This window comes from Dipteris shenzhenensis, chromosome 32 (genome assembly GCF_047967505.1).
Source record: "Dipteris shenzhenensis isolate YYH24624 ecotype China chromosome 32, Dip_SZ_1.0, whole genome shotgun sequence".
In the NCBI taxonomy this organism is placed as follows: Eukaryota; Viridiplantae; Streptophyta; class Polypodiopsida; order Gleicheniales; family Dipteridaceae; genus Dipteris; species Dipteris shenzhenensis.
Genome location: NC_141627.1, coordinates 10,074,578 through 10,101,465, shown reverse-complemented (window position 1 = coordinate 10,101,465; position 26,888 = coordinate 10,074,578). Strand labels below are relative to the sequence as shown.

The 26,888-nt window shown below is 43.9% G+C and overlaps 1 protein-coding gene across 1 annotated transcript; it reads right to left on the bottom strand.

Annotated features, from left to right (window-relative positions):
* Positions 1 to 4,702: 4,702 nt before the first annotated feature.
* On the bottom strand, positions 4,703 to 11,315 carry LOC147880285 (uncharacterized). Its single transcript, XM_087370854.1, has 3 exons — positions 9,674 to 11,315; positions 5,430 to 9,331; positions 4,703 to 5,321 (listed from the first exon to the last, which is right to left on the bottom strand). Exons 2-3 carry the CDS (start codon positions 9,270 to 9,272, stop codon positions 4,989 to 4,991), a joined length of 4,176 nt encoding a protein of 1,391 aa, XP_087226980.1. The 5' UTR covers positions 9,273 to 9,331; positions 9,674 to 11,315; the 3' UTR covers positions 4,703 to 4,988.
* Positions 11,316 to 26,888: the final 15,573 nt, after the last annotated feature.

Here is a 26,888-nt window from a genome sequence, read left to right as displayed (position 1 = left end):
TCTCATTTGGGAATTCCCAAAGTATTGGAAAATTCCCAAATTCTCTAATATAATGTTTCTAGCGAAATCAAAACTACAAAATAATTATTCTATTAAATCACAATTTTCTCGGAGCATGTAAAACACCTTAAAACTTGGTCCCGGTTGATGTAAAAAATATCAACCTATAGAAATATCCCTACAAAAATCAATGCTTTTACATCTCTAGAGCATAAACTAAAAACACTATCATTTACACACACACACACACACACACACACACACACACACACACACTAGCTAGTTGACACAGGTATTTAATCACACACATGTACACATACTCACATACACTCATGCTATATATGCTAGCTTATACACACACAACTATACTCAATCACAAATTAATTTATTAACCTTTTCGATTACGTATTGTTTAGAGTTCAACTCTCCTATAGACATCTACTATTGGTCTATGGTTGTGAATATATGCCTCTAGTATTGCTTGATATTGCAACTATATGGCTCTTAACCTAGTCCTTTGTTTGAGTACATTTAAAATCATACTTATAGCTAGCTTAGGGTTATTGGTTAGGATTAAAGTACAAATAATTGGCTAGGGAATGTTCCAACTTTGATTGATTTTACTAATACCATATACTCTAAGAGTTTACCCAAGAGCTAAGTATTTTTGTTTATTTGGTGTTTTATGCCTACTATTACTCTTATAATATAAGATCTTAACTATGGATTGATATAAGCCACTTTTTTTGTAGAGTATTTTATGGTAGATATATATTATCCATAAGGATAAATCGACTTTAGTTAATGCTTGATACAGCTTGGTTGGCCATCCTTACTAGCCATGATGACTCTCCTTTATCACTCTTACCCCCCCTTTTTTAATCATACGTACACCCTCCTAACCTAACCCCACCTTATCCTAACAGCCACTTGGCCGTTTTTCCACTGCCCACCACCCACCACCCACCGCCCACTGCTTTTCCACCACCCACCACCCACCGCTTGATCACAACTACCCTTAATGCATGCATCTTCTTACCTAAATTGGCACGATATGATCCTTTGGTGCGTATATGGCATGGTCTTCCATTCTTTGCATGGATCTCTTCCTTTTGGACTTGTCCTTTGGCTGTGCCCCCTCCCTCAGGTGAGCTATCTTCTTGCTTTCTTCCTGTACCCCAGTGATCATCTCTTGATTTCTTCTTCGGTGCCACCCTACGCATTATCTCATAGCCTTGGCTCCTTGATTATCATGGCTTCCCAACTGCTGCTCACCTTGATGAGTTCCCCTATGCAACTTATGTATGCGGTCTTCCTCTTTCATGTCTCCAACTAAGTTATTTTATCTCTCCTGTAACAAATAGAAGGGAATTTATGAAAATTGACTCAATGATCCAAACCTATTTGGAATAACCAAAAGATGTGTAGAACTCTTGAAACTACTAAATGACGCCAAAACACAACCAAAAAAATGGGTTGAGAGTGTAGAACTGACGTTCATACAAACAATCTTCCACTTAGACACTTCCCACATTAATGTTGTAACTAACTCAATGATGCAACCAAGAATTAGTTGAAAAACACTGTAGAAAAATAAAATCACCATCCATCTCAAGCCAAAACACCAGTAGATGCCCAAACAAAGAAATCATGATGTCTTTGTTACGTTACATCTTGTCCAATATGTCAACATGCAAAGTATGACGAAGTGTTTATTGCAACTATTGCCAGTTATTGGGAGGATAGAGCAATGTACTTTATTACATGTTTTTTGTGATCAACTTAGGGGATATGGTAAGATTGATAGATTCAGTAAGCAAGCACACTTTATCCCTTGCAGGATGCTACAAAGCCGCATTGTTGTTTATTAAGAATGTATTTGTACACCATGTAGCTCCCAAATCAATTGTTTCAGATCATAATGTTAAGTTCACTAGCAATTTCTAGCAAGTATTATTTAGCAATTTCGGAATGAAGTAGGAATTCTGTTCTTTGTTCCATCTTGAATCAGATGTCCAAAGTGAGGTAGCACACGAAATAGTACGGGAGCTCTTGAGAAGCTATGTACATGATCACCCAGACATATTCGTCCATGGTAGAATTCGCTCACAATTCATTCATCTATAGATAAAGCATCATCTAAATTATCCATGCTAAACCTCCATCTTTGATTATAACAAGCACATAAGATGAAGTTTTAGTAGTTGATCGATTTATCGAAGATCACAAATCAACATATGATTATGTAAGAAAGCATATCATTCAGTCACAAGAAGCCAGAAAGAAGCAATAGTGCATAAAGAATGTGATTGGGTACTATTGAGATTCCATAAAGCTAGGCTTTCAAAAAAGGTAGGTATCTATGTTCGGCTTGCTTTGTGCTATTTTGTTCCTTTTGAGATTGAACACAAGATCAATAATGTTTCTTTTCGCTTGCATTTAGGATCTCATTAAAGGATTCATTATGCTTTTCATGTCAATTCAGAAGCACTATGAGGGACCTAAGCTAACATAATTCTTGAATGAGCCTCGACTGGAAGTTTTTAAGCAAGATAAAACAACATATACTTTTTCATTAGAAGAAGCATACCCATGGTGGTTGCCATGAATGCAAGTATCTTATGAAATTTCATAGTCCACCCATTATTGATGTTATGTGGTTAAATCAACATTATCTTTCATAGTACCCTAATTTGATTTACTGACACTTTTATGACTCTCCAATTGCACCAAAGTGAGAGCCATACCCTATGTTCAGTGAATGATGGATTATGACTTTTAGATATCCTAAACTTTTGATAGATGTGGTCCCTTACAAAGATTTAGAGGTCATTTAGCTGATTGATAAGGCATGATAAACAATGCATACATTTTTATTATTATAATATTATTCAAGGCATAAGGCATACATTTTGGGTATGCTCAATCATCAATCGGTATGGAAACGAATTGGGTTAAGTACAAGGTAGTTTTCAAGAGTTAAGGTGGACCCAAGCTTCAATAGGAAACTCTGTTTATTTATGTTACTCATGCGGCAAGGTGGGCTTGATCTCTACGCTATGTTGTGTTGTGGATGATGTGGTGTAAGGTTTAGTGTACACAGAAGAAAATGTAGTTTGTTGCATAAGGTCATTTTGTCACACGCATAAAATGGTGAACTATTGTCAAGCATTTAATACAATAGGCTATTACTTGCAGGGAGAGCTGAGCATCTTTTATTGGCTTGCCCATCAAACTCTGTATTAGCTTTGGAGCATTGAAGGCAGTTCAACCCAACAACAAGCCACTCTCATAATTTGGGATGCTAAAGAGTCCCCCGGGTTAATTTTAAAGAACTCACACACAAGGTGGGGGTAACAGCTCAAAAAGGCCAACACCCAAACTGCTTGAGCTACCAATGCTCTAGGAGTTACTCAATCTCTTGCTCAAGCAACATAAACAGTGTAATGTAAATTCTATGAGATGTGTGGGTGCGCAGGCTATGGATGGAGCAACTAAATTGGGTATTCTCGAGTATAGGTTTTGTTTTGAAGGAGATTATGGACTGGATTAGATCAACGCGTATCGTTTTGTATTAAGAAGTTTGATTCAATGAGTACTCATGAACTTGGAGGGCAGTCCTAAATGACACCAGATAACATCTGCCAAGCCATCACAATGTGGCGAGTACTATGTGAAGACAATGTGGGCAAGCACATTGTAACTGTGCAAAGCTACCCAAGACTTGGGTAACGCAGTTTTGCTACCCTCAAAGTAGATCAATAGGTTTCGCCGTGTATTCTCAAGTTGAGTAATAGGTTTCGCTGTGTATGCTTTTCTTCAATTTGTTATTCTATCTTTCCTCGACCCCTGTAAGTTCCAATTCTTAATGTTATCTATCCAATCACGCGAGGTGGTCTATCTAATCACGCAGGGTGGCATTTCATAGATGTAGGGGATTGGGAAGGGCATGACAGTAGTTTTGCTCATTTGTGGTACTTTGCTTGTCACATGTACAGCGTTCAAAGATAACGTAATGTTTCATAGAAAATGGATTAGATCCGCTCACACAGATAGGCTTCACTCATAACGCCAACAAAGATCGCAAGACGAAGGGTAACATTGCCTAGGTGTAGGCCGGGGAAGGAAACTGTGGCTATGCTCTTTATTGGTACTTCTTTCACCCTTGGACAGCTCCAACAATGTTCCATTGGATACATCAGCGAAGAGTAATCCTCGTGCTTGTCACAATGTTAAATGTTCTAAGACAAAGGACCAGTTCATAGAAACTGGATTTGATCGGCTCAGGTGGTAAGTGTCAACATTAGCTCACATTAATGCACTGGTAGGGAATATTAGTGGTAGAACAGCAAATATTGCAGAAGCATCATCTTTTGACTTCCTTGCCAATCCTTCCACTACCCTCCCAAAGGTAAAATCTCTGTAGGCCAAGCCCATTAGGCCACAATGCTTTGATGTACATGGTTCTGTCAGTACTTTTTTCTTTCACTTTCTACTACTGATGTCGGTTTCACAAAATGAATGTTGGGTTGAAATATAGATTGAAAGAAGGTCACAAACGGACTGAAGGCCTTCAAAATCTCCAAGACTATAATTTTCATGCACAGTTAAGGTTGCAGCAATATCATGGTGTAAATGATTGTCTTACATGAGCATTGGAGGTTATTATCACGGAACACTTATTCTTCATAAATCCCTAGAAGTTCCGAGAATTTGCTTTTTGGACTTTAAAAGCTTAATCTGCATCATTTTTGTGAGTGAATCAGAAGCCACTCGCATCCCTTTTTAATGGGAAATTAGGGAGCAAGCGTTAGGACCAGTATACCACAGGGCCTGATTATTGATTCCTGAAGCCTACTGGCATAATGGCTGTACAAAAAGCTAGTTTACACAGGCATACTTCCCAGCTGGGTGTAGTTGGTTAGAGCTATCTCAGGTGATTACTTGCCTTAAGAGGATTGGAACCAAATATACACATCCAGCTGGTATCATACCCTTGCAAATGGGGAAAGAGGAGGATCAGAGTGAGTGCGTGGTGGAGTATGTCTGCAATGCTCTGGGACTGTTAAGGTAGCCTTGTCTTCAGATCTAGAGTTGGCTCTTTCTAAACTCCGCAGTTGCCTTTGAGGAGCACGGGGTGGCCTCTCCTTGAAGTTTTCTGTCTTAACCCATGTCTCTACAGAAGGCAATGACACACTACAATGCAGAATCGCAACAGCAGTTGCGAATGCTCGCAGAGGTGAAACATTTGCTTGAAAGTTCAGCATGAAGAAACCATCCTGAACAACTGACAATCTTAGAATAATCTCCGGCTTGCTCCCCTGTGCCCAGACACAAGTCCAAAAAGAAAGTGAGTTAAGAAATATTAAGAGCTTTTGAGTTTCATAATGCCAGATACTGGAGCATTCCAACAGAGATAGAGGTATTACCTGGGAGAAGATGTTCAAGGGCCTGTTTTGAGAAAGTGGCTGCATAGATTTATCACTGAATGTAGTAGACTTGTTAGGTCTTTCAGTGCTAAGAACAGTCAGACCACAACCCAAATCCCAGCCACCACAGTCACATTTTCCACCAGATCTCCAGCGCTCAATCAATGAGGTTGGCCCATTTGATCCGCCATTGGGCAGACCATGGTTGCCCATCGGCAATATAATGGTCGCATTCTCAACCCTTGGCAACAGTCCATTCTGAACATCTGAAGGTTTCTGTGGAGGATCTAAAGAACAAGCCATACCATAGTTGCTGTTCTCAAAGACCATGTCATTGCTGCTGTCCCTTATAGACTGCTTATCCAGAGTGCTCATTGAAGAGCGAGACCGAAAACCCCTTTGTGGCCCTTCCGTGCACAGGGCTTTACCAGCTGGCATTCGATAATTACCAATCTTTTCACCATTGACGGCACTGAGAGACAGCGTACGGGGCATGGCCTGAACACCTGCCCAGGCCTCAGACTCACTGCAGCCATCCAGGAAATTCAGACCCCAACCCCATGGATCTTTTCTGGTATGGAAATCAACCACTTGTGATTCTCTTTCATACTCTTCAGCAGGCACTCGTATAACCATGGCGGCAAGTTCCATGTGCGATGGGCAAGGGCTGACTGGTGTAATTTCTGTGTCCGTCAAATCTGTGTCGCTCCAAACATCGAGAGAGAAGCTTGGTCTGTGTCCCATAGTCCCCTTGATGGTGCTGGATAGTTGGGGTTGTTCCTGCAAGTGAAAAACTGTGCTGCTTAGGCTTGTTGAAATTCGTTTCTCAGAGAAGGGGCTTGAAGGCGAAAGCAAGCCGGTAGGAGAATGCAATAAAGACAATGAATTCTCTCTCATTGAGCCTGCAGTAGGACTCTTCTGGCATGGCACATCTGATGACCAAAACCTCAAGCTTTGACTGCGCACAGCATCTTCAGCTCTTCCATCAAAGAGCACAAATTCTGATACTATGGAGTTTTTAATCTCCCCTGTGGGTGCAACGTCCCGAGAGAGGACACTCGAAACTTTCATTTTGCCAGTAAGATCAGAAGCAGTCTTGTCTTTCCTTATCCAGCTTTTCCATGCACCAGTCCCCTTGCCTCTAGCTTTGCTCTTTCCTGAATGAAATGTGTACATGCAATTAAAACCCTCTTTGCTTGCTTGAGTATCTGATCTACAAGCTCTTGCTAATAGCATCTCTTCAGAATCATCTATGGTCAGAGTGTAACACGGAACACCATCTCTCAAAATGCACTGCAAATAGCCTTGCAGCATACTGGGTGGAGCACTCTCTGAATGACTGGATGACAATCTGTGAGGTTTGTGGGTGGGAGAAACGGGATCCCCTCGAGCAAGAACACTCTTGGGGGCTGGTAGACAACGAATACTTTTGGACGCTGGAAGGAAAGGTTTGCATGAAAATTCTAAATCTAAGCTTCTGTATCTGTAGCCAAAAATTGGCAGAGGTTTGATGACGGGATTTGCTTTTGGACAGGCCATTGCTTTGTTGGCATCCAAATCCACAGAAAGGCTTTTCTGGTTGCACTCTATCGACTTTGCATCCCTTCTCAAAGGGACTCTGCTTCCTAGGAGCTCATTTCCTTGAAAAAGGTGGCTATCAGGATGTGTAGGTCTCTTTAAAGACTTCAAGATTTCGGCCTGCTTGTGGCGGCTTCTCACAGGGCTCACAAAGACCCTGTCTAGCAAACGTGGACTTTCTGTCTTCATCTCTTTTTGTGTCGTAGGAGCACGTGTTTTAGGAACTGAAACTGACCTGGACCCAGAGAATGCAGCTTCCAAGTTCCTTACAGCTGATCTAAGACTGGCCCTGGCACCTAGACTCTTGCTTCTCCAATCCCAATGTGCCTTAGGAGAAGAGAGCATAGGTGGCTGTGGTTTTGATATTCCAGGCCATAGCAAGTCAACACATGCTTTCTCGACATAATCATCAGGCCTCCCAATGCGTCTGGCTTCTCTGAATGAAAGAAGAGAAGATAGTGAAGCTGCCTTTGTGGCCTTCAGTAAATCATGATGAGGGGGAGGATGTAGAGCCCTATCAACGAGTGGGGTGTCCCAATCGTGCCTATCTCGCACTAGAATCCCCTTATTTGGCACAGAAATATCCGCCCCAATGGAACGATTGACCACATTCCGCTTACCTCCAATGTCATCCTTACATATGACCGAAGACGAGGACAAAATCAAATCACTGCTGGCCTTTGGTTGGGAATTATTCCACATGAGCGGTGATTGAAATGAGAACCCATCTTCACGTTGGTTTGGAAATGGTTGCAAGGAGGAACTTCTTGGAAAATTGAAACTTTCACAGAAGGCCACATCGGAACAACCAGCTGAAAGGCTTCTGCTAGGCTGTGCATCAGACATTAGGACCACTCGATCGACATCAATGTCAGCCTCGAATGGAGCCGATTGGAAATCTGGATCCTCCATTGGCAGCCTCAAGGGACGTGATATTGCCATCGTCCCTAGAGTTATGGATTTTTCATTTTGCCATTGCTGGGTGGAGTCCTGAACTTGGCTCTCAGACTCTGCAAGCTGGAGCAGAGTTTCTGTGGCATGGCCGGGAGCAGCCAGAAGAGATCCTTGTGGTCTATCGACGAGATCTCCACCAATGGGAGTCCGCTTGATCTCGTGGTGGTCGATTGATGCAGAGTGATAGGATGTCTCCGAGCAGGTCTCCGGCGAACGACACGAAGCAGAGTAGAAGGCAGGGGCATCCCCCCATTCTTCATCATTAGAAAGCATTATGGTGGAGGCATCTTGTTCCAAGAGATGCTCATCTCCAAAGTTTGAATGATCCGAGCTGGAATACCCCAAGTAATCATCTGCATTTTTCCGGCAGAGTTGACTTTCGATCATCCTTCCCTCCAAGAAGCTGAACTCAAGAAAGTCTTCTTTCTCAGTCTCTAGCAAGCGCCCATGCAATTTCTCAGAAAGCTTGCAACTGCATTCCGACATCACCTCCGATACATCATCGCACTTTTCTGCAGATGCAATTTTTGAGCGTGGGCTGGAACATGTTCCCAAGCTTGCACTGGAGAGATTTGCTGTTTTCAAGTTTGAAGGGGAGAAGTCACCCTTTGCAGCGGAAGCACTTGCCTCACTTTTGTAGGAGCAAGAAGATGTCTCAATGGTGGAGAAGGAGGAAGAAGACTCGCTCCCCGAAGGCGAGTGAACAGTGTGAGTTATCGTCGACGCAGCAATTTTGTCCAGAGTTCTCCACTCTCCAGCTGATTGTTCTCTGAGAAATTTCTCCCTGTCTGGACACAGAGATCTTGCGACTCCTCGAGAGAATCCTCCGTATGGTCCCCCGTGCTTTCTGATTTTGGCATCGTCCACAATTCTTTTCTCGACGATGCTGTCCTTCTCCGCCTCCCTGCTTTCTAAAGTCTTAGCTCCTAGCACAGCGATCTTACCTTGCGCATTTTGATCTTTCTGGATGTTGCGCTTGTTGTATATTTTCTTCGGTCTTTCCGGTTCCTGGGGGATTCCCGTCCGAAACTTAGAACGCAATTGCGCACCTTCATACACAGGAGTCGTCCTCACTTTCCCCACCTCTTCGCCCTTAACAATTTTCGAATTTGAGCGGAATTGAGTTACTGCGTTGATGGAAGGAAAAATCTCCAGCGGAGGCTCCTTCAACACTGCCTTCACGGAAATCTTCTCGGCTGCATTGATCAGCATCTTGTCATTGATTGAACTTCCCCGTTTCGGTGCTCCATTTCCTCTGTAAGCAGACATTGGCTCCTTGCTTCCGACACTGCCCACAGGAAGCCGACCCATGGCTAAGAAAACCGCCTTCGCATTGTACCAGGAAGAACGCTACGCCAATTACAACACAACTGTAGAATAAACACCCATGCGAATTGCATCAGCATCGACCGATAAGAGTATGAACAGCGGAAAAACGAAATTAAACATCGCACTGAAGTTTCGCCAGAATATCATTACGAAAGCCAAAAGACATACATCGTTTGTCCAGAACGTCCTTACGAAAGTCGAAAATGGCATACATCGCCGTAGAACGTGTTTCCAAGCATTAAACTCGACTGGCGAGGCGCATGCGCTCTCTCTCTCCCTCTCTCTCTGTCTCTCTCAGTCTCATTCTCGACTCTTTTCTTGTCACTAGCGCTAACAAGTACGCACCCACATTTAAGTCCCACCCCATGCGAATGACAACGTACCAAGCAAAATTCCCGCCGCTGCTTGACGCAACTTGAGTGGTAGGAACCCGGTGTGAAGCTCTTGAGCACTCTAGTAGACAGTTTCTCTCAAGATCAGTGTTTCCCTGACGCTGTAGATTACCGCAGCTTAAGCTTCGAAATATCGCTACTGGAGTGCGTCAAAATATCTTCCAATCTACAAACCGTAAATTGATCGTATGTTTGAGAGCTGGCGCATCTGTATGCGAGCACGCCGTCTGGTGAGGTGGACGGTATATTGCTGAGCCGTAGAAAGATAAATATGGCTTGCAAGCCGAAAGGAAATCGATATCTGAAGCGGGTGCGTTGTAACGCACAATTAGCGGAAGTTTTGTTGCTGAACGGTCGAGGAGTAAAAGATTTCGGTGGACGGACGGTTCTGTCGCATCGCGGGTACGTTATGAAGTGGAGGGATTGCAGCTGAGCATGTGAATTATCAATTCGGAGTCAAGGAAAAGCCAAACAAAACGCGGAGAGGGGAAGGATTGCAGACTTAGGAGGGCTGAAAGAAGGTGCAAGGACGGTGAGAAAAGACGTCGGGGCAAGGAAGATGGGGGAATACGGAAGCAATAAAGGGAAGGCGGCAGAAGGCGGGATTGTTGGGAGGGAAGGAGAGAGAGTAGACTAATAAGCGGCAAGCTACAAGGGCGGATGGGGTGGATTGTCAAGGGAGTCAAGGGTGTGATGGAGAGCGTGAGGAGCACGGGGGAAGCTATGGCGATGGAGATGTGAGGGGAAGATCGCAAGCTGCAGCTGCTGCGGTGTGAGGAAGATAAGAAGAAGAAGAAGAAGAAGATCATCAACAAGAAGTCACCCAAATCAAGCAACACTACATTTCCTCGAGCTTTCAGTCATCATCTTGTTGTTACCCAAATCAAGCAACACTACATTTCCTGGAGCTCTCAGTCATCATCTTCCTCCTCAGATTCCCAATTGTCAAACCCTCCTCTTCGAATCCACAGCTCACACCTTTGGGACCCAACTGCTCAGCTCATCAGAATTCAGCACCCACCTCAGTCAGCACACTGTCTGCCCACTTCCCCCACACGTTGCAGCAGACACACTCTCACTCGTAGACAGAGAATTGTGAGTCAATTTTGGAGCCTCCGGAAGACAGACACATAGCGACAGAGCCTTGCTACTGGTCAGTTTTGGAGCTTCCTCGCCAACCTCAGCCAACCTCAGCATGCTGATTCGAGGTTCAAGAGCCCATTATGTGAGATTGTGAGAAGGCCCCTCTGTCCACCCCCATGCAGTGCATGCACTCGGTAATCTGGTGAAGAGCCCATGAATGCCCACCGTAGATGCAAAAGAAGAAAAAGTCTAGCAGAATAGCAGACTATGTGGAAGAAGACGACATTTGGAGCAACAAATAAAGGATGAAGCAGACAGCAACTTATGTGGAAGAAGACGACATTTTGGAGCAACAAATAGAGGCATTTTGCAGAGCATCAAGCAGAAGAGCAAGCTGTGTGGAAGAAGATGCCAATTGGAGCAAAAACTACAGGCTTCTTGAAGAGGGCACGAAGCTGTGGGAGAAGATGACATTTGGAGCAACAAAGAGAGGCTTTTGAAGAGCAACATCTGGAGAAGAGAAAGCAAGAGGGGAGCTTGAGAGGATCGAGAGGAGCCATGGCACATTCTCAGAGATGGTTTCTGAATGCGATATTAAAGCAGAGATCCCATATCTCTCTGCTTGGCTGGCCATGCAGCAACCTCTGTTTCCCATGCACGATATAAGCTTGAGATTGAACGGATCTCTCATCATCATCACTCTGTTGTCTCTCATCATCACACTTTCGCTCAGTGCTCTCATCTCATCCCATACAACTTATTACAAGACATTCTTTCATCCCTGCAGCCTTTCTTCTGCATGCCCATCATGGCTTGTGGATCAAAAGGGGAAATTTTCTGAGCTGTGGAGTCAGAATCTTTCAGTTGAGGAGTCAAGGTGGAACTTGGAACGCGGGAAAGAGGAGTAGAACCGGAGCAACAAAGGCCCCCCAACTGAAAACGGGTACACTTGACTAGTCCTCCCAAATGCAAGCTGCTACAATAAGAGGGTACTCCTGCAATTTTGTACAGTTTGATCGAATCAATTACTCTCCCCTATTATTTATTATTCACTCTCTCTAAATAAATTCATTAGTTTGTCTCCTAGTATCAAATCAAATTAGTCCAATTAAACTAAGGTCTCATCGCCTTTGCATCTAACTTAACCTAAGCCTCACTGCCTCCCTCTAAGCCCTCTCCTCACCACCTCACCAACTCCGCTTCATCCTCCGCACGTTGCCCTCACCTTGCCTCTGCACGCTTGTTGCTCTCCCTTCCATCCTCTCTCCTGTTCTCTGAGGCTTTCCTCCCCCTCCCAATGTTTACTTTGCCACAGCCCTATCCCTCCCCTCCATACATACTCGCTGGAGGTAGCCACAAACTTTTTGGAATCAACATCTGGAATTGCCACGAACTTTCTCGAAGGAGCCAGCAAGTTCCATCACCGCCCTAAAATACATTAATCAACGCTCACCTTAATCGACACTCACATCAATTGACCTTAATCGCCTTACGTTAATCGACACTCATGCCTCGCCCGACAAATACTAATTCCAATTTTCCAAGATCGTAGGCTCCTGTTAGGGCCCCCCACATTGAAAAAAGCACATATTAATTAATTAGTTGTCACGCAGAGCAGTGAATTAACCTAAGCTTTGTGGGGCGTATTAAAGCTTTGCGGAGCGGGGAGGATGGCGAATTAAGGTGTTGGGATGGCGTATTTGAGAAGATTCGTTCTCGAGCAGTTTCGATGCCGCCTTGAGCGAATAGGATATATAGAGCAGAGGGAGACCATTGGGGGGGTGAAGAGAGGGAGAAGGGAGAGGAGAGGGAGAGGGATGAAGGGGGGCTGAGAGCGATGGAAGGAGAGCGGGGAGGGAGAGCAGTGAGGGAGGGAGTGGCTGAGGAAGACGAGAGGCTAGAGCGGTGAGGAGGGAGGGAGCGGCTGAGGAGGAGAGAGGTTGAGGAGGGATGGAGCAGTTGAGGAGGGGAGAGGTCCAAGCAGAGGAGTAGAGAGCTAGAGAGGCAAGAGGGAGTGGTTGAGGAGGAAGGAAGTCGTTGAGTAGGGGAGAGGCTTAGGTGAGGAGCAGAGCGGAGGAGGAGGAGAGGCTTGAGTGAGGAGCGGAGCCAGAGAGGTGAGGAGGGGAGCCGTGATGGCTTAGGTTAATCATTAATTTTGTGAGTATGGTGTATTAGCTTAGGTTAATGTAAGGAGTGAAAGTAAATAGGTAATTAATTAATAGGAGAAGTGAATAGGACAATTTATGGGACATATTAAGTCCCCCTACATTATATTCCTTTAAAACGATGGTTTTTTTTTTATAGGTGAAAAAAAGAAAATTTATAGCTAGATCCTCTTATTCTTTTTTTAAAATTTTACTATGTCAATTGTATTGAAGGGGGGGTCACCTAGGGTAGAAAGACCACTTAGCCTATATTGCGAGCAACTACAAACGGGCCCTAACTTTAATGTAGGTTGGCTCCACTGGATCTTTATTCAGCTCGTATCTCAAAGGTTCAATTTGAAGATTGTAAGTACCTTGTCATCCCCATGGGCCTGGTGTTGGAATGCTACCCTATTTCACGTTTCCCAAACTGCTACCACCATGATGTGAGGTCAACTGGTTGCCAACGTGGAAGGCAGCCCAAAAATGTCTCGCAAGACTAGGACTCTCCACTAAGTACCCAAGTTTGAATCTAGAAGTTCCATGCGAGGTGTCTTACTGCACATCGGACACAGGGGGTTGATCTGCATCCTTTTTGGCCAGCTTTCCCCTAATAGGAAACCATTGATGGCATATTTTCCACAGCAGGAACCAAGCCTTCCCCGCTGCACACCCATTTCAGATGTCTCCTTCTAATCACCAAGTTTTGTTTAATGTTCCATGTAAAGTCTTGACACTCCATGAGGCACTAACAAACTCTGCTTGCTATGAATCAATGCTTTCCCTACCCTCAAATGGTTCACCCTCCAACTATCGGAGGGGATGGGATTAAAAGACCATGTATTTCAATCCTTTCCAGGACCACTTGAAGAAGATCGGCTTCCCCATTGTTAGCGTACTCGTGTTTGCACTTGCTGAAGCTTAGCCCATGGCAGCCTTTCCAAGATGACTAGCCAATGAACACCTTCCACACTTGGACCAACCCTGCAACTAGATCTGAGCCTACTATCTATAGGGGAAAGTCCGAAAACAGTTTGTCATACCACGATATTGGTGGACATTTTCCCACCCTTCTGCCTTGAGCCTTCACGATAAAGTGTCTCACTCTCTCCGCCCGAGGAGCATGATCCTCAAAGAGTTTGGGATCCATTTGTTTGATTAAGAGATGTTACACGGAGGCTCAACCCTCTCTAACTCTAGTGGCTCCCAGAAGATGTAGTGCATCCTCTTTTTTCCTTCCTCCTCTGCCCACAAGAACCGTCTGAAAAGGCCTTCGGTTTCATTTCGTGCATTCCACCCGAGGCCTCTCAATCTTAGAGACGATGCTTGAAGTAAGGCACAAACTATGTGACTCTCTAAGTGTTGCCTACTAAGAAAACCAAACACCATAAGAATGGCGGAATGAACAACAGAAGGCAAATGTTGTGGTACATTGATATGGCGAAAACACCTTAGCATTTCTATGCAACCATGTCTCTTGAATAACCAAACTTTCGACCAAATTCCAAAGAACAATTTGTGGCTCTATCATGGTTCCGATATCTCCCAAAAGCACTCTTTTCCAAGATAGAGGAATTAATATTTGCTATTTAGCAAGCCATGCGTGAACATCGGATGCACAACCAAACATCCCCAGAAAAGGTGACGATGCTCTACTCAATCTCCACGGTGCACAAGGGTAGAGAGGGAAAATGGCTTTCCACTTCAAAATTATCTCTCAGGGAGAGTTTGCAAGCAATAATTTGGGAAAGCGGGAAATTAAGACGACGTGAAGGCGTCTCATGTCATACCTGACACACCTTGAGAGCCCATCAAACATTTTGTTTTATTCCCTATCAAAATTTTATTCAAAAATCAAATTACAAGAGCTCCCACTATAGTAGAAGCTAAGCTACAGAAGTCCCTCTTGCTTTCAAGACTTTTCAACCATTCACATCCCTCTATTTGCTGCCGTCTCTTGACACACTCTCTGTTGTAGGCTGAAACATTTCCCTCTAAACACACAAGGGAACACCTCCCCTTTCTTTCTAGCTTTAAAAGTCTGTGGGATGTGTGCTCTAAGGACCTATTTCTACGTAGCCCATATGTGCGCATCTGGGTGTAGAAGTAGGTGACGCTTTGGTTCCCAAAGGTGAGTGAGAAGAGTAGTGGTAGAGGAGAGTAGTGGTAGTAGCCTTAGGTGCATTGGGTGCTTGAATGAGTCCATAGAATCTCGTTACATTTGTTTAGTCATGGGGGTGTTGCATGCATTGATCATGATGCCCGGCCAATGGAAGGCCTACAACCTCCTTGTTAGTCTGCTTCCAGCCCTATTTGCTTCCAGCTTGCTCTCGTGTGGGGCTTGAATGTCCAGTGGCCATCAAGCCACCTTGTTGCCACCTCCCTCATAGGGTGGCGACACGTGCCTTGTACCTGGCCCTTGTGGAAACATGCCCTCAAATGTAAATTACTACAGAGTCACGCACAAACTTAGCTAGTGTGGAGTCTCCATTAATGCTCAAATGTGATTGGTTTGACTTAGCTAATCGAGTGCTTTTGGCCACTTCTAGGCTAGTCGATTTTCAACTACCCAATCAAGTTAATGGCTCTATCAACAAAGAAAAGCATTCTGAATTGGCCATTTGGCAGTCACCCAACCCTCTCTCTGTCCCTCGAGGTGATGGGCTCTTTGCATTCAATTCTACCAAGCGCACTCTTTCTCATATTCTGCACACACGCACTTCCCATGGCAATTCCCGGGAAGATTGCAAGTTACAAGCTACAAACGTGTAGGCTGTCAATGGTCATGGGTTGTTTTGTTATCTTTTAAAACTCACAGTCAAACAACCTTTCTCTTCCTCTCACACACCACTCTGCATCTTGGATTCCACGCCCTTGCCTTGCCTTGCCTTCTTCTCTTCCCCAGATCTAGGCTTCCGCACTCGAGGCTGATTGCAACTCCCCTGCTAGCTCTCACTACTACACCTCCACAGTCCAGACTCCATCCTCCATAGCCCACATAAAATCATTAGCTGTTTCCCACACTCTTCCTGCTCAGTCATCATTGATCACTGTCAATTTCCTTTGTCAGACCGCTTTGTGTATGTATGTATCTTCATCTCCTTTGCGTCTTCGTCCTCCCTCTCCTTACACCGTACACTCCTTACGAGACACTCGCCTCTCGTTTTCCTAAGCCCTTCAATATACCTCAAAGTCCTTGTTTGCTTTTGTTAGCTTGGACGATATGTAGGTAGCGGCAGGCAAAACACCACGACAGAACTCCCAGTGCCCACCAAAATCGCCGAGCCCCCTTTGACGACGAACGCAAATTCAGCCGCCGATGCTTCAGCTCATTCATGAATAACCATTGGAGGAAAAGAGCCAAAGCAAGTAGATTGCGCAGCCGATGCTTCTCATTCATGAACAACCCTTTGGAGGAAAAATGGCAGCCAGATTCTCGATTCCTCTCGTTCGTGAACAAAACCAAGGATTGTTGTAGAGGAAAAGTGGCGCTCGTCTCTACAGGTCCGATTTGGACGAGTGATTAGCGCAACATTAAACCTCCATTAATAAACCCATCACACCAGAGGCGACGTAGACACAAATCCCCCCACTTATCAAGCGCAAAATCATTAAATTCAGAAGTAGATGAAGAGATCGGCCTAGATTCAGTTCAGAGATCAGTTACCCGTAACCAAGACTTGCAACACAATCACCATAACGGCCATTTAACAAAGTAAGATCTTCGTTATGCGCCATATTCAAGCGCCTTATTACTAATCGTGTATCCTTCCTTCGCAGCCTCTTTTCTTCTACAACCTTTCCGTCATTTGTGGCTAGCTATAACCAACCGATTTTCTGCAGGAATGGAATTTGGAAGCTGGAATAATCCCGGCGGAAAGGCTCTTCACTTTTCAAAAGATCACCAACTTTGGACCGATTTCTATACGAGAGATTTTCTGGATGAATTGCCGCGAAAAGGCCGGTACAATCTCAACCAATCTCTAGAGGAGAGGACAATGTCATTGCTTTTATTGGACAATCTAAACAATCCATTCGCGCGTTCACCTGTTGCCCAGAGGACAAGAGGGCTCCGGAGTCCCCGTGCTACGCCGCCGCCCCTGCAGGATGATTTTTACAATTTTCTGTTTACAATTTCTGGGAAAGCTGTTCCTCACCAGCTTGGGTAACGAGCTGTCGTGGAAGCAGCAGCTTTTACTCCTCCCACTTTTACTTAACTCACAAGCTCCACTGCGTTCTTTTGAAGCGACAAAGAAATACGTCTGTAAAAACGTTGAAGCACGTAAACAACGTGAAAAAAAGCCGTGAAATGCAGAGGAATCTTCAATCTGGGAGTACATGCTTTTTGCCCGAGAGCTGCAGGTTATAACTGTGCAAGGCTTACTAATAATAAACACTACTGCTGCATGGCTTTTCCCCAAAAGCAACCGATTGCTGATTCTTGGACTCTGTGTCTCAAGTGAGAGTGACTGTGTGACGTGTGTGTGTGTAGAGAAAGAAAGAGAGATAGATTGGGCACATGGGTGCCGGAGATTGTAATCCGGCAAGAATGTTTCCTGTTGGAAGCTATTGAAATTAGGGGCACATGGTTGCCAGAAGGTGAGCGGAACTTATCTGAACTGTTACGGGCACACGATCAAATAGAGATGCAAGCTTCTCAAAATCCCATGTGGCGGCTTTTCATTCACTATCCGTTACTTGCCTGAGGCTACCTGCGTGCGCAGTCCGATATGTCAATACACCTTCCGGCAGCTTTTCGATAGGATTTCTGTAGCCACGTCATCTTGAAGTTGTCAGATTGAGGTTGAAACTATCATGAGAGGGAAGAGAGAAGGAGTGCTCGCCTAGAGGCACACCCTCTTAGAGCAAGTTCCCATGCTCACAATATTGGGCAACCGGGTTTGTAGTCGGTCTCCCTAGGTTCCCATGCTTACAATATTGGGTTTGTAGATAGCCAGTCTCTCTGCCTTCCTATTCATAACTATGCAAGGCTTATTAGTTTTCTCACTCAACTTGACCATGCCATGATACCTTTTACTGATTCTTGGACTCTGTGTCTCAGTGAGAGTGACTGTGAGACGCTCGTGCGTGCGTGTCTGTGTGTGTGGAGAGAGAGAGAGAGAGAGAGAGAGAGAGAGAGAGCGAGAGAGTATGTGTAAGCCCGCATGTGCCCCTACAAGCACACCCTCTTAGAGCCGGTTCCCATGCTCATGATGTTGGGCAACCAAGTTATAACAAGTAAGATTCAATGCTATTGAATGTACACATCACTACCCAATACTACAAAGAGCCTTCTTCAAGCCTTAGTTGGCATCTAAACATTGGCTCATGAGCAAGAGTCTCAAGTGTGCAAGCTTGTGGGAGCTCATAGACAACATTGAAAGCTCATGATGAACTAATGTAGAGGGAGATGATTGCCAAAGGCAATGAATGTACCATTTCTCACATTAGTGCATTTCTGGTCGCTCCATGCTTCTTGACTTTTTACGCGCATTAGTCACATATTTGGGCATCATGTGCATAGGCTCTTATAGATGTGTAGCTTTGAATTGAGTTCCTGTCTTTGGCCCTAACCAAAACTTAAGGCCAATTCACACGTTGCCCCATGAGTGCACATAGGGAGGCTCCACATTAGGCCATGGGTATCAGCCTGGGTTGCCCCACGAGCGCACATAGGGAGGCTCCATATCAAGCCATGGGCTGATCAGTGTAAATAGGTTTTCATTGCAATTGTGGTGGCACTTAACAATCTCCTCGAATGCAACTAAGCTGTTGAGTGCATTCAATGCAACCTCCTATCACTACCCTCACTTTGCAACTCTGCTGTTAAGAATGCAGTGAACAACGTAGTTACATTCGAGGAGATTGTTAAGTGCCACCAGAGTTGCAAAGCGAGGAGATTGATAATATATGTTCCCCTTTTCTTTAAATTAAAAAAAAGATTATTCAATGCATTCAATGCAACCTCCTGTTCTAAGTCGAAAGCAATTTATTGGCCCCTTGGTATGAACCACACCTAATAAATACACAAGAATCCGAGCTGCCACGATTGCTCTTTTATTGATTTTTTATTTTTATTTAGAGAGAGAGAGGGGAGGGGGCTGGAAGGGCTTTGTCTGACTTGTTTGAGAGTTAAAGAGCTACATCCCCAAAGTTTGAAGCATGGAGACAAGTGTGAATAATGTAGAAGTATCTATGTCCAAACACAATTGGCCGTAGCAAAACAAAACTTGCTAATCGTACTTAAAAGTTAGTATTTTCTCGGCTAGGTGGAGTGATAATAATACTAGTAAATCATGCACTCAAGCAAAAAAAAATGCATCCTTTATATCTAGTTGACTTCTTCAACCCCTTTGTTAGACATCTATTAATTACATGTATGATGTAAGCCTTACAAAGTTATAGCTAGTGCTTACTTGAGTACATGTTTGTTAAAATATGTCCATCAAGTTTACTATCCTATCCCCATGAACATGAAAACCCTTGGTGATAGAGCTTGGATATGTAGTGGCACCATTCTATTTTCAAAATCATGTCTTTTAAACTACGTAGACCATGACCTCGTTATATATAGAGGTGCATTAATTGCTTCAAACCCCATGAGATGTCGTTTTGACAAGTTTGCTCACTACATCCAAAGTGTCACAACATTGTCGGTTTAGAGATATGGAAAATTTCTTTAGGAAAAGTCTTCCCTCACCTTACATGATAGGAACACTAAGGAGAATACCAACGTGTCTCAAGTGAAATTGGACCATCCATCAAATATCTTATGTCCACCTTCTAAGCCATGTTCATGCCATTACTCAAAAAGGTAATATTTAAGTCTCCACGATCCTTCAAATTATTATTCTTCTTATTGTACTTCTATTTCTTTTTGTTTGGTTGACCCACCCAATCTATTAAAGCCCACTACATTTAGAACTTCTATCAAAGTCCCATGATTGCTTACTATGTTCATTTTCTCTAATGTTTACACCTTTGCTGTCTAAGGCATGTGATTCTTTAATGCTCTACATTATTTAATAAGTTTGCAATGTTTTCTGTGGCATAGTGGTTGCTTTGTCATTATGTTCATCTCCTCCACCATTTGTAGCCTTGTTCCCTTACTAGTACGACACATGGGATAGTATGTACAATCTTATTGACTTCTTTGCTATTATAGTGTACTTGAAAACCACCAATCTTCAATGTCAAGAATTGATTCTCCACATCTATGCCCTCTAGACATAAATTTCATGGAGTAGTTGTGTCACCTCCACCTCCCTCAATCGTGATTCTAGGACTATGAGGCGAGTCTCCATTTGCCTCATCCATTCTGCTTGGACTCTCATTGTGGCATTCTCAATCTATATCGTGGCGAATTCGGGCTGCAAGTCCACAATCTATTGCTAAGCCTCCTAGTTGGTCGATCATTGGCTTGCCATATCCATCAAGAAATGTGCATAAGCCTCCAAGTGAGTAGGTTGTGCATCTGATTGTGGTAGGTTCCATGATGCAACCATCATCTCATGACTTCTGCAATTGTCAAGATGGGTGTAACAAAAGAATTTGAACAAGTCACTTGAGTTATAAAGACAACCCTCTCTTCAGCTGCAGAGTCACTAGTGTTGTGCTTGCACTAGTTGATTGAAGAACTCTGTCCTACCATTGTCCCAAATAGACCCAAACCCAAGAGTGCTAACAATAATTGAGAACTCATCATTGTAGAACTCACCAGATTGTTTGTCCTTGTAGTCATCACTGTTGTGGCAAAAAAAAAAGTGGTGTTGTGTTGCTCACCGTGGACACCGGAGTTGTCAAGGAGTCCACCACAAAGATTATTGTGCCAAAGGGGCAGGTATGGTTGGTGTTGCCTCTTCCATGGTACCCTTCACCTCATCCCTGTGCTTGTGCTTCCTATGCTCCATGGAAGGTGCCTCTTCACCTCCTTCCCAAGGACCATCTGGCACCAAAGCTTGAATTTGTGCATTTCTATGTTATGGAGCCACTCTATCCTCCATCATAGGAAACACAAGAGAGAGAGAACTTGGCTGATCTTCATGTTCACAGGTTGCCCCCTTGCTACCGCCATCGTAACCGTTATCCTTTGCGCTTCTACATGCAACTTCTCTTTGAGCACCCATGCCCAAGCCACTAGTCGAGCCTCTATCAAGGCTATCAGATAATGCATATACAAAGGAAGATCATATCTGCTTCGCCTACATGAACATTGGCACCATTATTCAACAAAAACACTCGCAAGCCACTGTGTTAACATGCTTGTTGATCCTGTACTCACCTCAAATGCCTTTCCCAAACTCGGTCTCATGGTAATTATATGGCTAAAACGTCCCTTGCACGACTAGCTTGTTGAGAGTTCACGCTCAACATCATGTGATTACGTGTGCATAGCACCATCATGTGAGCATATGTGCATATCACTAACCTTATAGAGTGCTATAAAGGAAAGGGTTAGATCCCCTAACCCTAACCCTAAATGGGTTTGTATATATTCTATTTTTTCAACTAAATCTAGTGTACGGTGTGCTCTCTAGCTGGGCCCTCTCTCCTCATCTCCACTCTTCTCCTCTCCCCTCTTCGTATTTTGTCATGGTATCAGAGCTCCCTTGCCTTCCGCTGAGGCATTGTGATCCTTGAGAGTGATTGAGAGATTGATAGATCGAGATGATTGAGTGTGCATTCTCTTCCGTTGAGAGAAAACTCCGTTCATTGGAAGAAGATTTCTGTTCATCTTCTTCGAGAGTTCTTTGAGAGATTATGTGCGAGAGAGAGTATCTTCTTCTTCACTTCCTGAGTGTTTGTGAGAGAAATAGGGAGAGTCTTCCGAAAAAAGAGAGACTCTTTTAGTAGTGATACTCTGTGAGAGTGAGAGAGTTTATTATCTTGAAAAGTTTCATGGCAGAGCCTTCTTGATAAATTTTTGCTGCAAGAGAGAGAGACTTTACTTTGAGAGAGAGATAGAGAGTCTCTTTGCAGGTCCTATCCTACACTTCGACCTACAAGCAGCACTCCAACTGGGACTTCTACAACACACAGACGTGACAAGCAGCAAGTGGTCTATAGCGGTGACTCCTACTCTACGTAGCTAGCAGCGCAACCTAAGCTAGGCTGACTCAAACGACGAGCATCAATAAGTGCATGCAGCATGCAACTACAAGCATCTAACCGACTCAACCGCCCCTACATTTGACAGCTTGTCGACTCTCTATTTTGCAACCTCACAGAGCAATGCCCTCGACTTGATGACCCGAAACGGCTTACAGACAGCACCTATAGCTCGGACGGGCTTTGCAGCTAGCCTCACGTCTCCAACACCTCCGTTAGTAGCCTCGCTCCAATGGCCTTTCATGCAAATGAAGTGCCCATGACCACCATAGCCTCAGCGAATAGCCGCTTCCACTCTAATCCAGCCTCCACCAAGCACTCTCTCTCCAGTCTCGACTCAACAATGTGCTCCTCCATGACCTTCAGCAACCAAACGAGCCGACGACTCCTTCAACAGCCAAGCGCCAATGCTCCTTCTGCATCGATCAACGATCTCCTGGACCACAACACTCACCATCTATAGACTACAGTGCTCATCGACGGCTCAATGGCCTTAGTTCCCAACCGCTCCAAACTCCATGGTCTTCAGCGACACGTGAGATCTCCAAGCTTTACAATTGCCAAGGCTCACGCGGCCTCTCCAAAAAGTGACGAGTCCTTAGCACAGCTGCCTATCTACAATGACAGCGCCATCGGACAAAATCGGCATCTTCATCAAAATCTTAAAGATTCTGGTAGTCCTCCTTGCGACACGTGGAGCTTATCTCAAATCCATGGTTTAGTTAGGTTACCCATGTTTGGTGAACCTTGTGGTCAAGAGACTGCCATGTCGCAACCCTATCCCATATGCCATGTTAATAGCAACAAGGACATGTGGCACTCTATCTGCCACATAAGCAAGTACCACATCAGCCTTATCTACCACATCATCACCACTACCACATCATCAGTGCCACGCCACTAGTGCCATATCATCAGTGCCATGTCATAAGTGCCACATCATCAATGCAATGTCATAAGTGCCACATCATCATTGCACATCACCTTTGCTGACATCATCATCTACCACATCATTAGTGCCACATGGCACACCGGACCTCTGTAGGCACACACAGTGCTCTGCAGTCACTGCATGTGACCACACCTGCCACCTCAACACAGGGCTCCACTGGCATACCTCTTGCTAGGCACAGTGCCACATCATCACTACATGTGACCCACAATGACACATCATCATTGAGCACCATTTGCACTCCTTTTGCCCCTCCACCTAGATCAAGTCGTATCCAGGAAGAATTTGAGGGCACTCCAAAAAGGAAAGTTGCTCATTTTTTCGTGCTCTACGCCCTCATCACATCACGTGCACATTTCGACGCAAGTTACACTCACATTTGAGCCTTGCTGACAAAACCACTTCCTTCATGCACATTTGCCTCTACATCGATGCATCTGACCCAGCACTTAAAAAGAACAAAAGAAAAGGAATTATTTGTTGTTCTTTCATTGATCGACGGTTGGTATAGATCTAGATCAGAGTAGACTAGATTGCCATAGAGTGGACACTTTGAATTTCCCCAAGTTGCCAATCTAAGCCATGCCCAAAATTCCCGACTAGTACCTACTCAGAGTAAGCCCATACACTCACATATGATTTCACATCATTACATTACTTGAAACCTTATGTTCATCAGTTTAGTGAAGTAGACTTCAGAGAGTACGGAGGCATTGCACATTGTTTAAGTGGGCAGATAGCACTTGATTTCACACACACATGCCACCATTGTAAAGCCTATTCGGCTATCTCACAGCATTGTGCACATAATTTCAGCCTTGTAAAGCCTCTTGGCTATTCCCAACATCATTTGCCACAAGCCTTGTAATACAGATCAAATATTATATATTGCAGTTCTATCTTCATCGACGGTTCAAAGATTTCACTTGGCACAGTCAGTGTATTTGTAGTTGATTCATACAGAGATTTTCACGACACTTTTGAGTACATTTCTTGCACCATGTCTACGACTAGCAAACTCGATCTAGAGGGATCTGCTAAGTTCGACAACCCCAATTACGGTACAGGAAATACCGAATGGAGACCATTCTTATACTTCAGGACAAATGGGAGTATGTCAATGGGTCTACACCTAGACCATTAGACGATCTAGCCACTAGTAGCTCTACTCCATCTGTTGTCTCACAGCACCAGCAACGGGATCTACAATGGGATCTACAACTACACAAATAGTTTTCGCACCAGTAGTAGATCCTGCCATTGCCCGAGCTCAGGCAAAATGGGATAAGAAAGACAAGTACACCTATCATCTGATCAAGCAGAATGTGCAAGATGTCATGCTAGGACAGCTCAACATAGTCAAGACATCAAAAGAAGCATGGGATATGCTCACAGCTCTCTATGAGTCCATGAACACATCTAGGATTCTCACATTGAGAAACCAGATCAACCAGAGTTATGCACTCCACATAAAAGGCTACAACAATCAACTTGCAGCAACAGGAGAGACTATGAACCCCGCAGAAATGCTTCAAGTAATTCTGAATGGACTAGGAGAGGGATACGAGAATCTAGTCTAGAGTATTGCCATCCAACGATAAATTCCAACACTGGAAGGACTTCAATCAGTTCTACTTGGTGAAGAACTTAGGACTTAGGCAATTCAAGCACGTAAAGGTCATTCTAATGATCAGGCATTTAGAGCTTTAGACAGAAGCAGAGGCAGAGGCAGAGGCACAAATAGATCATACCAGAGAAGTGGTCATCATCAGCATCAATATCAGCATTAGCATCATCCTCAGCAGCATCAAAATCAGCAAAGAGGAAATCATTCCAAGCGAGGAAGATTTCAAGGACGAGGGAATGCATCCACCAATGTGTCAAACATTCGGTGTAACTACTGTCACAAGTTTGGACACTATGAAAGAGATTGCCGCAAGAAGCAGTATGATCAAGGCGCTCAATCTAGTAGTAATCAAGGAAATTTTCGAGGCAGAGGAAATCATCGTGGTGGACATTCTAGTCACAGTCATTTTGCAAATGAACATGGGAATATGTTTCTTGCAAGCGAGGAAATGCATCAGATTGATACAGAGTGTACCCAGACACTGATTTCAATCCCAAAGAGGATTTCAGCTATTATCAAGTCGACTAAGTGGAATAGGATCCTTAGTATATCGACAGCGGTGCATCATCTCACATGAAAAATCATCAGGAATGGTTCAAGAAATGAAGCCATTAGAAGGTCAAAAAAATGTCATCTACATAGTAGACAAATACACCGAATCTGGTTCAAGGGACATGCGTTATCCCTATGAACAATTTCACTGGTACGAAAGGATTGGTGAAAGATGTGCTCTATGTTTTGAAGCTCAACAAGAACCTCTTGTTCAATAGGTCAAATGATGGAGCACAATTATCGAGTGATCTTCGACGGTGATGAATGCACTATCAGAGACAAATCCAAAAGATGTCAGCTAGTAGCAAAAGGTGTCAAGGCTGGACGCTTATACAAAATGCTAGCTATAGTACCAGATAAGCATGCCATGTCAGCTCAACCGCAACAGATGCCACTATCTACAAAATGGCACAAGAGATATGGTCATGTAAACTTTAAGTACTTGTTAGATCTCAGGAATCAGAATATGGCAATTGGGATGCCGAAGCTATAGTTTCTTGGAAAAGTTTGCAAAGCATGCTGCTTCGGCAAAAAAAAGTGAACCAACTTTGTCAGAAGTACCTCTCATTCACGAGGTATTCTTGATTTAATTCATACAAATGTATGGGGTTATGACCAGACCTGCAGCATCAATGGTTCACTTTATTACTTGACTTTGATCGATGACTATAGCAGATATTGTTGGGTCTACTTTCTGAAAGAGAAATCTGAAGTGTTTCTAGATTTTAAGAATTCAAAGCCATGGTAGAAAACCAGACAAACAGAAAGATCAAAGTCATGAGATCAGATCGAGGAGGTCAATACATGTCTTCAGCATTCATGAACTTTTGCAGAAATCACGGCATTCGAAGACAATTCACATGTGGAGATACTCCTCAGTAGAATGCAAGAGCTGAAAGGAAGAATGGGACTTTAGCAAATAGTGCTAGAGAAATGCTTAGTGAAAAGCATCTTCCGAATTAGTTTTGGGCAGAAGAAATAGCTACAGCAAACTATTTGCTTAATCGGCTTCCTACCGAACCGATATAGGGTATGACTCTTTATGAAGCATTCACTAGACACAAGCCACACATTGGGCATCTTCGCATATTTGGTTGCATCGCATATGCCCACATACATGATGATCATCGTAGGAAATTGGATGCGAAGTCATGCAAATGCATCATGGTTGGCTACAATGAAGAAAGCAAAGCATATAAATTGTATGATCCCATCAACCGCAAAGTCATTATCTCCAGAGATGTAATCTTTGATGAGGAATCAAAATGGAAAACCTCACCTACATAGGAGATGGAAGCATCGACTTCACAGTCATCTACAGAGCAGGTTGATGAGAAGAGCAAGAATTGCCAGCAACACCCTAAGGAGAGCCATAGCAGCTCAGACGGTTTACTAGGGAAAGTAGACCTCCAGACAGATTAACATATGCTCAGAAAGGCAAAGCATTTCAGGTGGAAACCACCAACTATGCTCTTATGACTACCATCATGGCTACAGAAGAGCCAGTGTACTTTGAAGCCGTAGTAGACAAGCCAAAATGGCAAACTACTATGAATGAAGAAATGGATGCTTTGTATAAGAATAATACTCGGGAATTATGTGACCTTCCACCAAGAAAGAAGGCCATAGCAAACAAATGGGTATACAAAGTGAAGTACAATCCAAATGGAAGTATTCAAAGATACAAAGCTAGACTAGTTGCAAAAGGATTTGCACAACAATATGGTTAGGACTATGATG

Bases quoted from the DNA above. Each gene is read 5' to 3' on its own strand.
- LOC147880285 (XM_087370854.1), bottom strand. From the start codon at position 9,272: ATGGGTCGGCTTCCTGTGGGCAGTGTCGGAAGCAAGGAGCCAATGTCT. The intron at 5,322-5,429 runs GTAATACCTCTA...GTCTGGGCACAG, and splicing joins CCTTGAACATCTTCTCCCAG to GGGAGCAAGCCGGAGATTAT.